A 16542-nucleotide genomic window follows, 5' to 3' on the forward strand; every position below is an offset into this window, starting at 1 on the left:
AGATGGTCTGGCCATTGGTCGAGTCCCTCCTTGGGCTGAGGCTAATCTATTCCAATTGTGACATTTGGTCAATCCCGTAATTCACAACCTTAAATCCTTCCCTGACATTCAAAAAGCTGCTCGCATTCCACCCCATCAGTATTTTATCTACAGATACAACACATTTTTGCCCCCAAAGCCTCTTCTCTGACTCTTGAACAACCTACCCCTTTAGATCATATCTGCATCCAAGGCCCACACCACCGGGACATCATTTCCGCTACGTATACATTGCTTGTAGATGTCGCCCTTTTTCTATTGGTTCTCCCCTTTATATGTGTAAATGGTCCCGTTTCCTTCAATGTGATATTGGGTTGGATCAATGGAGTAGGATTTGGGAGGCCTCTTCTAAATCTTCTGTGTGTGTAATGTGTACAGAAAATCCTTCTAAGACCCCCATGTTTTGGTATCGGACCCCTGAGGTTCTCCATGATAGTAACCTGAATGTTTCTTCTGTTTGCTGGTGTTGTGGGACGGAAACTGACACTCTTTTCCACATTTTTTGGGATTGCCGGTCCATTGCGCCCTTTTGGAGGAGGTCCTTACCCCATTGTGGTTACTTCTGTGGGCTCCTGTCCCTTTTGAGCCCATTTACTTTCTGTTGGGTCTACCTTTTCGGGTCTCTCTAAATGTGCGAGGAAACTTTCCACCTCCATTCTGAGGGCAGCCAGGAGAACCATTCCCATGCATTGGCTGTCTTCTATGTCCCCCATGTTACCGGCACTGATGAAGGTCAGAGCAGAAATGAGAAAGTTGGAGTACCTACCTGCTTTACACCCTGCTACTGTCCCTGCGCTGGAGGCAGTTCAGGACCCACGGGACACCTATGACACCGATCCGTCTGCTCCGATCGTTTGTGATTGATGGCCATGTCACTGTTTTGTATTGACATTGTATGTTCTTATGTACCTCTCATCGATGAGCTGCTTTATCAGCCTTCTCTCCCTCTCTGCTTTTATTTTACATTTACCTTTGTGACTGCTTGTTGTAATGTGTGACATAGAGAGGGAAATGGGTGCTAATAGGCTGCAGTAGATCCGCTGAGACATAGAGAGGGAAATGGGTGCTAATAGGCTGCAGGAGATCTGCTGAGACATAGAGAGGAAAATGGGTGCTAATAGGCTGCAGGAGATCTGCTGAGACATAGAGAGGGAAATGGGTGCTAATAGGCTGCAGGAGATCTGCTGAGATATAGAGAGGGAAATGGGTGCTAATAGGCTGCAGGAGATCCGCTGAGACATAGAGAGGGAAATGGGAGCTAATAGGCTGCAGGAGATCTGCCGAGACATAGAAAGGGAAATGGGTGCTAATACCCTGCAGGAGATCTGCTGAGACATAGGGAGGGAAATGGGTGCTAATAGGCTGCAGGAGATCCGCTGAGACATAGAGAGGGAAATGGGAGCTAATAGGCTGCAGGAGATCTGCTGAGACATAGAGAGGGAACTGGGTGCTAATAGGCTGCAGGAGATCTGCTGAGACATAGGGAGGGAAATGGGCGCTAATAGGCTGCAGGAGATCCGCTGAGACATAGAAAGGGAAATGGGAGCTAATAGGCTGCAGGAGATCCGCTGAGACATAGAAAGGGAAATGGGAGCTAATAGGCTGCAGGAGATCCGCTGAGACATAGAGAGGGAAATGGGAGCTAATAGGCTGCAGGAGATCTGCTTAGACATAGAGAGGGAAATGGGAGCTAATAGGCTGCAGGAGATCCGCTGAGACATAGAGAGGGAACTGGGTGCTAATAGGCTGCAGGAGATCTGCTGAGACATAGGGAGGGAAATGGGCGCTAATAGGCTGCAGGAGATCCGCTGAGACATAGAAAGGGAAATGGGTGCTAATAGGCTGCAGGAGATCCGCTGAGACATAGAAAGGGAAATGGGAGCTAATAGGCTGCAGGAGATCCGCTGAGACATAGAGAAGGAAATGGGCACTAATAGGCTGCAGGAGATCCGCTGAGACATAGAAAGGGAAATGGGAGCTAATAGGCTGCAGGAGATCCGCTGAGACATAGAAAGGGAAATGGGAGCTAATAGGCTGCAGGAGATCCTCTGAGACATAGAAAGGGAAATGGGAGCTAATAGGCTGCAGGAGATCCGCTAAGACATAGAAAGGGAAATGGGTGCTAATAGGCTGCAGTAGATCCGCTGAGACATAGAGAGGGAAATGGGTGCTAATAGGCTGCAGGAGATCCGCTGAGACAATGAAATGTGTATGAAATGGATGGATGTGCAGACACTCCCAGAAGATGATGTCATTATGAGTGGATTGATATATATTTTTGCATTGTCCCCCCCAGAAGGATCAGGTTTGGCGGGATCGCTCTCATTAGCTATACATTTGTATTTTGTGTTCTGTGTTTGTAAGACTTTTCTATATGTAATAAGAGATGTTTGTTGAACAGTTGGTTACATAAGAGTTACATTTATTTCTTCTTCCTTTATTCAGTAATGTTTCATCTCCCGTAGTATCCCTGTAAGGTACATATTATACAGGAAGGGGGATTATGGGATGGATCTCGGGGCTGCAGTTCCTCTGATCTCCACAAGGTGGGGATCTCACCTATACTCACACAGGAAGTCTTTATGGAATGCAGACAGGAAGTGATGTCAAGGATAGACAGGAAGTGATGTCAGGTATAGACAGGAAGTGATGTAAGGCACAGACAGGAAGTTCCAGATGAGAGGTGAGGCGGGAAAAAGTATATCAGACGTTGGTGGAAGTGGCAGCAGAGGAGGTAATAAGATGTAATTTCCTATTTACAACAAATGTATATAAATCTGAGGCTCTTTTAGGAATGTTTGTGGCTTTAAAAAAATGAAAGGGGCTTTATAGCAACTTAAATGTGTAATATGTGTAACATTGTTCTGTTTATCTCCTCCTCCCCTCCCCCGCCTGTCTCCAGCACCGCACCCGGGGACTAGCAGGGAGGGGAGAGACCTTGCAGTGTAATGAGAACCGATTGGCTGCTCCTCAGGAAAGGGGAGTGTCCGGCTTATCCTTCCTCCTTTCACTCCCAGAGCCTTTTTTGCACATTTAAAAAATCATTTTATCCTGAAGATGACACAAAACCCCCCAAATATCGATTTTCTGAAAGTAGAGACTTTAGAGAATAAAATAGCGGCAGTTCTAATTTTTTATGTCACAAAATATTATCACAAAGTCTAGGAAATGCCAAATTTCACTAAAAAATACACTTAAGCTGATTTCAGGGCACAAAAAGCAATAAATGACCCATTTATGTGTAAAAATATAAAAGCCGAGGTTGCAGCGAGTAAATAGATATCCAACATGTCAAACCTTAAGTTGTGTGTGCTGAAATGGTGACAACCTTTAGTCCCCGGTATTATCTATAGGTGACACATTTATAGCCCCTTCTAGGTCATCAGTATAGAGTACGGAGGAGGTCTGCTCCTAGAATTATCCTCTCATTCTGGTGTGACCGGCGATATGTAACGTGTATCACAATCAATGTTATCACGTGTAGGCCCTCCAGCGTGTGCTCTTACGTTTGGGTGTGCATATATGTGGGGGTGGGGGGTAGGAGTTATGTACTTGGGTGTAACTTTAATTCTTTACAATTAAAAAAAAGCATTTTTACTTAATGGGACAAAGTCCTCTATGTGATGACTTTTGATGACAGGTTCTCTTTATTGAGACATCCAGGGTCTAAAAGACCCCCAATGTCTCCCCTGTACTCCATTGGATGTAATGTAGAGCACATCGCACCGCATTACATTCTTTGCCGGCCTCGATGGTCGGGAAATCTGTCATAACGTCACTTCTGGGTCAGGACAAGAAGGCAGTGAACGTGTCCGCTCTCCTCCGTCCCCTCTACCCTCCGACACCCGCTGACCCGGGCCCACAGATGGGCAAGCAGAGCCGGGAAAGCATAGTAAGTACAGGAGAGGATCACACACACGGGGTGGCAGAGGCTGGCACCTGAAAGGAGAGCCCTGCGGCTTGCCCTCAGCAGGGATAAAGATTAAACACAATACTTGCCCGGCCCCCAGAACTACATGTCCCGGGCGTCGGGTGATGTAAAGTGACCATCCCTGCATGATGAGCCGACATTGACCTCACAGCACTGCCTCAGAGCAAACTAGTCATAGGAAGGATCAGATTTATCATTCCTTGTCTGCAGATCTAAAACTCATCAAAACCAGTTCAGAGACCAAACAAACCCAACAGAGAAAAGGGGCCCCGGACCCCAAAATTGTAGTAAACACTAAACAGTCCAAACAAAATGTCTTCCCATGGGGGGAGTAGTTCTTCAATGTCCAGCAACCCTCCTATTCCCCCCTCACATCCACATCCTATTATTGTGTGACCAATACCATCCAAATCATTCTTACTTTCATTTCCCAAAGTTATCCGTCTACAAGGAGACCTGTATAGATCACATGATGGCACCAATGAGGATGGAGGAGGACCGGAGTCACATGACTGAGAAGATACTAAACCTCACCCTGGAGATCATCTACCTGCTGACCGGAGAGGTGAGGAGGATTCTGGGAGGTCACATGACATCACTCTGATCTGTATTAAAAAAACACAGACCTGACCGGAGAGGTGAGGAGGATTCTGGGAGGTCACATGGCATCACTCTCATCTCTATTAATACAACACAGACCTGACCGGAGAGGTGAGGAGGATTCTGGGAGGTCACATGACATCACTCTTATCTCTATTAATAAAACACAGACCTGACCGGAGAGGTGAGGAGGATTCTGGGAGGTCACATGACATCACTTATCTCTATTAATAAAACACAGACCTGACCGGAGAGGTGAGGAGGATTCTGGGAGGTCACATGACATCACTCTTGTCTATTCAGGTCAATAGACCATTTTATTTTTGCACACATTTAGATGATGTCAGGTGGTTGATATTGTTTTATTTGTCTCCTGATCTGTAGGATTATGTTGTAAAGAAGAAGTCTAGTGGGGAGCCAATCTCAGGAGGATGGAGCAGAACCCGGAGCCTCACCATGGTGCCTCCATCTCATTCTCTGATACCTGAGAGGGAGAAAGAGCAGAAGATTCTGGAACTGACCACCATGATGGTCCATCGGCTGACAGGAGAGGTGAGCGGTGCCGGGAATTCTGGGACATTCTCCAGTAACAGACAAGGGATGTGTCTGGATGGTGACTGTATCATTGTGTGTGTCAGGTTCCTATAAGGTGTCAGGGTGTCACTGTCTATTTCTCCATGGAGGAGTGGGAGTATTTAGAAGGACACAAGGACCTCTACAAGGACGTCATGATGGACAATCAGCAGACTTTGGGTTTTGTGAAGATTGTAAGGAAGGAATTTCCCCGGAATGAGACGATATTGAAGCTCACCCTGGAGATCCTCAGCCTGCTGACTGGAGAGGTGAGTGTAATGAAGGGGTTAAATCTGACTCGGCTGTACACTGGGAGGTATTCAGAGTCACTTGAAGTCTTCTGATGTTCTGTAATCAATAACGACATCCACACAAGTACTATGAATACATAAAGTGTCCGGACTCTATGAGATTTGGTTATAGCACAAGATGGCGGCATTGGTTATAGAAGAGAACAATCTCAGCTTTAGTCCAATCAGAGAGACCCATGATTACCAGCATGCCACGCCCACTGACCACTAAATCCATGGGTGACATTTCCTGGTGGGTCAGTGAGCCTTACTAGTAAACCATTAGTGACTCTATTATATGACTTCTAGAAGGAGCTATAAATCTGACCCCATTGTCATCATATCATTGGATGGAGATGTCTGTCCTTTGCTGAGTCGGCACATTGTGGCCAATCCCTGGAGAATAAATCTAGAGCTGACCATAGAAGTGAGGGATTATGGGAGAGTGAGATTTATCTTTGTATCACACAGAACTGTACAGGAGTCATGAAGAAATCTACCGACAATGACACCAGAAGGAGATCTCATCGTATGACCACAAGATCCTCGAGAATCCAGAATCCCATCACCATCCCCCCACCTCCATCCCTGATCCCTACAAGACAGAAGACACAGAAGATTCTAGAAGTCACCAAGAAGATGATGGAGCTGCTGACAGGAGAGGTGAGCGGTGCCGGAAATTCTGGGACATTCTCCAGTAACAGACAAGGGATGTGTCTGGATGGTGACTGTATCATTGTGTGTGTCAGGTTCCTATAAGGTGTCAGGGTGTCACTGTCTATTTCTCCATGGAGGAGTGGGAGTATTTAGAAGGACACAAGGATCTCTACAAGGACGTCATGATGGACAATCAGCCGCCCCTCACATCACCGGGTAAGAGGAGACTTTATTGTAAAGGAGAGAGCAGTACGGAGGATCCACCTAGATCCCCCATCATCTGATAAACACATAGAAACAATGGATTCAGTCAGTGTGTGTGTTTCCTACAGATGGATCCAGTCATGGGAACCCACCAGAGAGATGTCCCCGTCCTCTGGATTCCCGGGATTCCACACAGGAAGGTCACACCATCCCTCACCATCATCAGGTAGATGATGACAATTATTGGTAGTTGTGATTTATACACAGCATGTTTGTTACAATGAATGTTTTATTATATCTTTCAGAGTGGAATCCTCGGGGATGATAATATTGATGTTAAAGAAGAGTATAAAGAGGAGGATGAGGAGTATGGAGTAATGGAGGAGTTTTCAGAAGGACACAAGGATATGATGGAGCCACCTAATACCAGGAACCCACCAGAGAGATGTCCCCGTCCCCTGTATTCCCGGGATTCCACACAAGAAGGTCACACCATCCCTCACTATTACAAGGTTGGTGGGATGGAGAATCTAGAACATGGACTTGTAGAGACTATGGGCTCCAATCACAAAGCGGTATCTTCCCGTATCCCAGTATGTAGTAAGATGCTGCATTCTGTTTTTTAGTAGTGAATCCTGCGGGGAATTTACCACTGGTGTCCATAGCAACACTTGTAAATAGCTTGTTGTTAAGGAGAGGGCAGCCGCCAGTGTCCCCAACAACCAGTAAACAAGGAGCGGACGGCCGCCAAGTTCCCTGCTGACAGCTGTGACAGGTCTGGTATGGATTTTGAGGGGAACCCCGATGCCAAAAAAATAAAATTAAAGGAGTGAGTTCCCCTCCAAAATCAATACCAGACCCTTAGTGAGTGCCCACCTTCCTCCTGAACCATACCAGGCCACATATTCTCAACATGGGGTGGGTGCTTCAGGGCAGGGGCACTCTGCGCCCCCAAAAGCACCTTGTCCCCATGGCGATGGGGACAAGGGTCCCTTCTTCACAACCCTGGGCAGTGGTTGTGGGGGGGCTTTGGGTGGGGGACTTATTGGAATCTGGAAGCCACCTTTAACATGGAGGCCCCCAGATCCCGCCCCCCCACAATGTGAATGAGTTTAGAGTACATAGTACCCCTATTCATTCACCAAACAGTGTAGTGTAAAAAAAAACACTGGAATAAATTTTTGACAAAACAAAAATAAAGAGCAATATCCCCCTGATGTAGATCCATCGATGATCCAATCACGATACTCGCTGTCATCGCTGAAAAAACAAAGCTCCCCTCCTGACATCTGACAGCTTTGTCGCCTCCCACTTCTAAATAAACTAAGGAATGCTACTACCCTGTGACATCACTGGGTGGCCTTGCCCTCTTGTTACGTCACCAATACAACATGCCCCGGTCAGTGACGTCACGAATACAACATGCCCCGGTCAGTGACGTCACGAATACAACATGCCCCGGTCAGTGACGTTACCAATACAACATGCCCCGGTCAGTGACATCACCAATACAACATGCCTCAGTCAGTGACGTCACCGAGTGACACCGTCTCTTAGTATATTTAGTGGCAGGAGGCAGCAGAGCTGTCAGACAGAGGGGAGTCTTCATTGGGAGCGGAGCTTTTCTTTCCGTGACAGCGAGCATCGTGATTGATGATGGATCTACACCGGGGGGGACATTTTGCTTTATTTTTCTTTTTTAACTAGTAGCCGACCGCAGATAGCCGAATGACGGCTTCACTGCGGCTGGCCAGTTCTGGGTGGACGTCATATGACGTCCCCCCAGAACGCGCTCGGGCGCGCACCCGGCGATCTCCGTGATCGCTGTGTCCTACGGACACAGCTGATCACGTGATGTGGTAAAAGGCCGATCCCAGCGGCCTTTTACCACGTGATCAGCGGTGTCCAATGACACGCTGATCAGAGGGAAATGCAAGTGCCGGTTCTCGGCTGCACTTTCCTCACGCTGTCAGATCGTGAGGAAAGTACTGCCGAGAACCGGCAGTTGTCAGAGCGGGGATCGGCACCGATCATCAGGACACTGATGATCAGTGCCCTGATGATCGGTGCCCAGCAGTGCCACCCGTAAGTTCCGCCCACCTGTGCCCAGCAGTGTGCCCACTAGCTCCGCCCACCTGTGCCCAGCAGATCACCCACCTGTGCCCAGCAGTGCACCCACCTGTGCCCAGCAGTGCACCCACCTGTGCCCCTCTGCAGTGTCACACACCTGTGCCCAGAAGTGCCACCTACCTGTGCCCAGAAGTGCCACCCACCTGTGCCCACCCACCAGTGCCACCCACCTGTGCCCACCCACCAGTGCTGCCCACCAGTGCCACCCACCAGTGCCGCCCAGCAGTGCCACCAGTCAGTGCCCAGGGGTTGTGCCAGTCAGTGCCACCAGTCAGTGCCCAGCAGTGATGCCAGTCAGTGCCGTCTATCAGTACCCATCATCAGTGTCACCTATCAGTGCCGCCTCATCAACGCACATCAGTGAAGGAGAAAAAATACCTGTTTGAAAAATTTTATAATAAAAATTTTTTGCATTTTTTTTATTTATAGCGCAAAAAGTAAAGCGCCCAGTGGCAATTAAATACCACCAAAAGAAAGCTCTATTTGTGAGAAAAAAATGATCAAAATTTCATATGGGTACAATGTTGCATGACCGCGCAATTGTCAATCAAAGTGCGGCAGCGCTGAAAGCTGAAAATTGGCCTGGTAAATAAGGGGGTATAAGTGCCTGGTAGGCAAGTGGTTAATAAAGGACTTGTCAAAAACTGCCTGCTGTCTATATAACAGAATACTTTTTTGGGGCGAATAATTAGGGGTACCATGTACCCCATACTCATTCACATGGGGTGAGGGATCTGAGGGCCCCCTTGTTACTTTTTGTAAGTCTCCTGCCTGCAAACCCCCACAGCCACTAGCCTGGGTTGTAGGGAACAGTCCCTTGTCTCCATCAACATGGACAAGGTGCTCTGGGGGAGCAAAGCTCCCCCCCCCGCCCCAGAGCATCCACTCCATGTTATGGGCACGTGGCCTGGTATGTTTCTGGAGGGGGGGGTCACTTGCTTGTCCCCCCTTTTCTGATTTGCTGTGCTGCATGCTCAGATAGGGGTCTGGTATGTATTTCTTTCATTTTGGCAAGGGGCCCCCTTTCAAAATCCATACTAGACCCCCCAAGGAGGGAATCCTACGCCATTTTCTTAATATTTCCTTGCTGGTAATTCTTTTTTTTTAGATTTATCGGTTGGTTTGGATGCGGCAGCCGCTCGCTCCCTAACAACCATGTTGTTTACTGGTTGTTAAGGATGCCAGCGGCCGCCCACTCTTTACCAAGCAGTACACATTTCCTGAATGCCGCATGTCTCCACCACTAATTAATGACCGCATGCATTTCATTCTTTATTTCCTTCTGTGAATGTAACGCCTGTTCATGCGGTATTTACTGAGCGTGTTCAGTGTTTGTGGTCAATACCGCAACACGGGATAGGAAATGGACAGTTCCAGGATGGCATGCGGTATTTAGGGGAAATGTACCCACATATCACATGTGATCTGCTTCTGTGAAGGGAGACAATGTGTGGATTTTGTGTGTGATGTCACAATCATAAATCTTACATTTTACAGATGATATTTTCTCTCATTTCCTTGATTTAGAGTGGAGATCCAATCGATATAGAATTTGAGGTGAAAGCAGAAGAAGAAGAGGCGTATGTGAGGGATGATCAGCAGTCTATGGAGGAGGATGGAATAACGGGGACATTTATAGAGGAGGACACTCCTACAGAGATCAGCACAGGTGGGTCATGAACACTAAATCCATTCCTCCACCCATACTGCTCACTGATTGGTCCAGAGTAGGGCGGGGACTGGGTGATATCAGCCTGTAATCCCCTGGTCACTTTCCTGAGCTGTGTTCCCCGTCCTGTATTCCTGGATTTCTCTCGGATAATCTTCCTTCTCTGTGCTGCAGACACAATTTATGTATCTAGACTGGATTTATGGAGGTTCTGGGGTTCAGCTGGCAGCAAAATGTTGATTTTTACTCTAAGCATTGCATAATGTAGGCACCCAGGACATGTGACTGGGGTCTCCTGCCTTGTGCCTGACTCCTCCAGGGGACCTTCTCTGTTATCTGCTGCCTGTGCCGGGTGGAGGGATATGTCTGTAGTGTCTCAGCCCCAAGTCACTGAGTGCAGTCTCAGGAGATGGGAGGCAAGCAACCCTTTAAGGACCTTAAATTACTGAATACCAATATTATGAGTCCTGACCATTACATTATATAATTTATATTGTACATTACATACTCCTGACCCCTGCACTATATAATCTATGTTGTACATTACATACTCCTGACCCCTGCACTATATTCTCTATGTTGTACATTCCATACTCCTGACTTCTGCACTATATACTCTGTGTTGTACATTACATACTCCTGACCCCTGCACTATATACTCTATGTTGTACATTACATACTCCTGACCCCTGCACTATATACTCTATGTTGTACATTACATACTCCTGACCACTGCACTATATACTCTATGTTGAACATTCCATAGTCCTGACCCCTGCACTATATACTCTTTGTTGAACATTCCATAGTCCTGACCCCTGCACTATATACTCTATGTTGTACATTACATACTCCTGACCCCTGCACTATATACTCTGTTGTACATTACATACTCCTGACCCGTGCACTATATACTCTGTTGTACATTACATACTCCTGACCTCTGTACTATATACTCTATGTTGTACATTACATACTCCTGACCCCTGCACTATATACTCCATGTTGTACATTACATACTCCTGACCCCTGCACTATATACTCTATGTTGTACATTACATACTCCTGACCCCTGCACTATATACTCTATGTTGTACCTTACATACTCCTGACCCCTGCACTATATACTCTGTTGTACATTACATACTCCTGACCCCTGCACTATATACTCCATGTTGTACATTACATACTCCTGACCCCTGCACTATATACTCTATGTTGTACATTACATACTCCTGACCCCTGCACTATATACTCTATGTTGTACATTACATACTCCTGACCCCTGCACTATATACTCCATGTTGTACATTACATACTCCTGACCCCTGCACTATATACTCCATATTGTACATTACATACTCCTGACCCCTGCACTATATACTCTATGTTGTACATTACATACTCCTGACCCCTGCACTATATACTCTATGTTGTACATTACATACTCCTGACCCCTGCACTATATACTCTATAATGTACATTACATACTCCTGACCCCTGCACTATATACTCCATGTTGTACATTACATACTCCTGACCCCTGCACTATATACTCTATATTGTACATTACATACTCCTGACCCCTGCACTATATACTCTATGTTGTACATTACATACTCCTGACCCCTGCACTATATACTCTATATTGTACATTCCATACTCCTGACTTCTGCTCTCCCCCCTCCCCCCACTGCTATATATACACATAATATGGATTCTCTTGTTCCCCCCATTTCCTCCCAGCTGCACATTTTATATCGGATGATGTGATTGGAGCACAGACTTTTACATGGTGATAATAATGTGATAACATCCTCCAACTTTGGACCCTTAAACAGAAAGTGATAATGAGGGAGGAGTCAATACCCCAATGATGGTGGTCTTCAGGATCAGTCCAGTCTTCATCTTGGTTGTTCTCCCCCCATCCTCACTCTCTGACCTCTGGTGGGGCTCAGCCCCGCTGTTCTTCATGACTAAATCATGGAGTAAATAGGGAAGTGCAGTACTTCTTGTGTTGGGAAGATGGTGATGAGTGATAGAGGGGGTGGGGACCCTCGTCCTATAATCCCCTCATCACTGTCCCTCCTATAAAAGACAGTTCTGGTTGTTTCCTCACTCTCTGACTAAGGTCCATGAATAAAGAAATGACCTGGTAGGAGATCAGAGGAGCCATTTCCTAGTTCCCTTGAGGGTGGAATTGTAAGCTCCTTAGAGACCAAGCTGCCTGATGTGGGCGGAGTCCTGGTTTGGGGGAACCAATCAGCTCCTGTCTAGTAATCCTCTTTGTCTTTGTATTTTAGTCCATGGCCTGGAGATGAGGAAAACCTCTGAGGATTGTCTCACTTTGTCTCCAGACTGGAAAGTAGAAGATGAGGACATCACACAGTATAGTCCAGGAGAAAACCCGGCTCCCTCCAATGTCCATCCGGCACCACCCAGTGTAGATGGATCATCAGATTCCTTGTATCCTGAGGAACCTCAGACTGTGCGGGACCGGGCCGGCCTTCCAACAGGGAAGAGGTTCTCCTGTACTGAGTGCGGGAAAGGTTTCCATTATAAATCACATCTTAATGTGCATGAAAGATCTCACACGGGAGAGAAGCCATATTTCTGTTCTGAGTGCGGGAAATGTTTTTTAGATAAGTCCAGTCTGTCCAAACATCAAACATCTCACACGGGGGAGAAGCCGTATTCCTGTCCTGAGTGTGGGAAATGTTTTTCAAGGAAGTTCAGTCTTCACATACATCAGAGATCTCACACGGGGGAGAAGCCGTATTCCTGTACTGAGTGTGGGAAATGTTATTCAAGTAAGCCCAGTCTTAACACACATCAGAGATCTCACACAGGTGAGAAGCCACATTCCTGTCCTGAGTGTGGGAAATGTTTTTCAGACAAGTCCAGTCTTCATAAACATCGGAGATCTCACACGGGGGAGAAGCCACATTCCTGTCCTGAGTGTGGGAAATGTTTTTCAGACAAGTCCAGTCTTCATAAACATCGGAGATCTCACACGGGGGAGAAGCCGTATTCCTGTCCTGAGTGTGGGAAATGTTTTTCAGACAAGTCCAGTCTTCATAAACATCAGAGATCTCACACGGGGGAGAAGCCGTATTCCTGTCCTGAGTGTGGGAAATGTTTTACACAGAAGTCCTATCTTTACAATCATCAGAGATTTCACATGGGGGAGAAGCCGTATTCATGTTTTGAGTGTGGGAAATGTTTTTCAAGGAAGTGCAATCTTTACATGCATCAGAAATCTCACGCAGGGGAGAAGCCAAATTCCTGTCCTGAGTGCGGGAAATGTTTTTCAGATACAGCCAAACTTCATTTACATCAGCGATCACACACGGGGGAGAAGCCATTTTTCTGTCCTGAGTGCGGGAAATGTTTTTCAAAAAAGTACAATCTTCATATACATCAGAGAACTCACACGGGGGAGAAGCCGTATTCCTGTCCTGAGTGCCCGAAATGTTATTCAGATACGTCCAGTCTTCATAGACACAAGAGATCACACATGAGGGAGAAGCCGTATTCCTGTCCTGAGTGCGGGAAATGTTTTTCACAGAAGACTGATCTTCACAGACATCAGAGATTTCACACAGGGGAGAAGCTGTATTCCTGTCCAGAGTGCGAGAAATGTTTTTTATGCAAGGTCTTGCTTCACACACATCAGAGATCTCACACGGGGGAGAAGCCGTATTCCTGTTCTGAATGCGGGAAATGTTTTTCACAGACGTCCAATCTTTACAGACATCAGAGATCTCACACGGGAGAGAAGCCGTATTCCTGTCCTGAATGCGGGAAATGTTTTTCACAGAAGTCCAATCTTTACCAACATCAGAGATCTCACATGCGGGAGAAGCCACTTTCCTGTCCTGAGTGAGGGAAATGTTCCTCACTGAAGTCCTGTCTTCATGTACATCATGGATTCCACACAACCCTGGAGGTGTATTAGTGTAGGAAATGTCTTCTAGATGAATGTTGATGGACATCCCAGCTCTCATGTGGAGAAGAAGCACACCCTGATATACACCTCAGATATACTCCATGGCTGATCTTCATCATGGAAGAAACAGTTCATAAGGAGATGAGAGGCCCCCAAAGACATGGATGAAGTGTGGGACCGGGTTGGTCATTGATGGCAGGAGAAGAATAACAATGGAGTGCTGGCCTAGAGCACTGGGCTGACTTTTCATTGGGGTGCAGCCTACAGTGAAGGAAATGTGTATTTGCTCCCCTCTGATGTTGAATGTTCGCCCCTCACACAGAAATGATCGGTCTAACAATGGAATGTTCGGTGTAACACTGAGAGACAGAATACAACAACAAATTCAGCAGAAATGCGTCTAACAAATGATGACTGATTTGCATGTTCATGAGGGAAAGAAGGATTTGATCCCCTATCATTCAGCAGGATTTCTGGCTCCCAGGTGTCTTTCATACAGGTAACAAGCTGAGATTAGAAGCAGTCTCTTAAAGGGAGTGCTGCTAATCTCATTGTGTTACCTGTATAAAAGACACCTGTCCACAGGAGCAATCAGACCATCAGATTCCAAACTCTCCACCATGGCAAAGACCAAAGAGCTGTCCAGGGATGTCAGGGACAAGATGGTAGACCTACACAAGGCTGGACTGGGCTACCAAACTATGGCCAAGCAGCTTGGTGAGAAGGTGACAACAGTTGGTGCAATCATTCACAAATGGAAGAAACACAAAACAAGTGTCAGTCTCCCTAGGTCTGGTGCACCATGCAAGAGCTCACCTCATGGAGTGTCAATGATCATGAGAACAGTGAGGAATCATCCCAGAACTACACGTGAGGATCTTGTCAATGATCTCCAGGCAGCTGGGACCACAGTCACCAAGAAAACAATTGGTAACACACTACGCCGACAAGGACTGAAATCCTGCAGTGCCCGCACGGTCCCTCTGCTCAGGAAAGCCCATGTCCAGGCCCGTCTGAAGTCTGCCACTGAACATCTGAATGATGCCGAGGAGGACTGGTGGGAAGTGTTGTGGTCAGAGGAGACCAAAATCCAGCTCTTTGGCATCAACTCAACTCGCCGTGTTTGGAGGAGGAGGAATGCTGCCTATGACCCCAAGAACACCATCCCAACTGTGAAACATGGTGGTGAAAACATTCTGCTTTGGGGGTGTTTTTCTGCTAAGGGGACAGAACAACTGCACCGCATCAAAGGGACGATGGATGGGGCAATGTACCATCAAATCTTGGGTGAGAACCTTCTTCCCTCAGCCAAGGCATTGAAAATGTGTCGTGGATGGGTGTTCCAGCATGACAATGACCCAAAACACACGGCCAAGGCAACAAAGGAGCGGCTCAAGAAGAAGCACATTAAGGTCCTGGAGTGGCCTAGCCAGTCTCCACACCTTCATCCGATTGAAAATCTGTGGAGGGAGCTGGAATTTTGAGTTGCCAAATGTCAGCCACCAAACCTTAATGACTTGGAGAGGATCTGCCAAGAGGAGTGGGCCAAAATCCCTCCTGAGATGTGTGCGAACCTGGGGGCCAACTCCCGGAAACATATGACCTGATTGCCAACAAGGGATTGGCCACCAAGTACTAAGTCATGTTTTGTGAAGGGGATCAAATCCTTCTTTCCCTCATGAACAGGCAGATCAGTCATCATTTGTTAGACGCATTTCTGCTGAATTTGTTGTTGTATTCTGTCTCAGTGTTACACCAAACATTCCATTGTTAGAACGATCATTTCTGTGTGAGGGGCGAACATTCCATTGTTAGACCGATCATTTCTGTGTGAGGGGCGAACATTCCATTGTTAGACCGATCATTTCTGTGTGAGGGGCGAACATTCAACATTAGCCTGGGAGCAAATACACATTTCCTTCACTGTATATGCTAGAGATGGTCTGCATATAAATGGAAGGGGGTCTGCTGTGCTGGGGGAGGGGTTTATGGGAAGGCTGGAGGAGTATATAAACTAGGATGGAGGGGGGAGGGAGAATTCAGTTTTAACGGGGTAGACAGATCAGACAGGTCAGTACTTGTTGGTGTTACAACCAGTGGAATTGGTACCATTTGTATGAAAATAAAAAATGCTCAAAATCCGTGTGAACAAGGTGTCAGTGAGTGAAGTGTCGGTGAATGTACAAAGGTGTAAGTGAATGGACAAGGTGTAAGTGAATGGACAAGGTGTCGGTGAATGAACAAGGCGTCGGTGAATGAACAAGGTGTCAGTGAATGAAGGAGGTGTCAGTGACTGGACAAGGTGTCAGTGAATGAAGGAGGTGTCGGTGAATGTACAAGGTGTAAGTGAATGGACAAGGTGTCAGTGAATGAACAAGGTGTCGGTGAATGAACAAGGTGTCAGAGAATGAAAGTGTTTGTTCCCCAATGCCAGAAGTGTGCCCAGCACAATCGGTGAGTTGGAAGGTTTGGTGCATGAAGAGAACTAGGATTGAATTGG

The 16542-nt window shown here is 46.8% G+C and overlaps 1 protein-coding gene across 1 annotated transcript; it reads left to right on the plus strand.

Annotated features, from left to right (window-relative positions):
• The first annotated feature begins 7207 nt into the window (after nt 1–7207).
• Nucleotides 7208–16194, plus strand: LOC149462468 (uncharacterized). The gene is made up of 2 exons (XM_089676821.1): nt 7208–7212; nt 12536–16194. The coding sequence occupies exons 1-2, from the start codon at nt 7208–7210 to the stop codon at nt 13977–13979; spliced, it is 1449 nt and encodes a 482-aa protein (XP_089532947.1). The 3' UTR covers nt 13980–16194.
• Nucleotides 16195–16542: the final 348 nt, after the last annotated feature.

This window comes from Staurois parvus, unplaced genomic scaffold (genome assembly GCF_062004578.1).
Source record: "Staurois parvus isolate SC_StPar_1 unplaced genomic scaffold, SC_StPar_1.0 ptg000174l, whole genome shotgun sequence".
NCBI lineage: Eukaryota > Metazoa > Chordata > Amphibia > Anura > Ranidae > Staurois > Staurois parvus.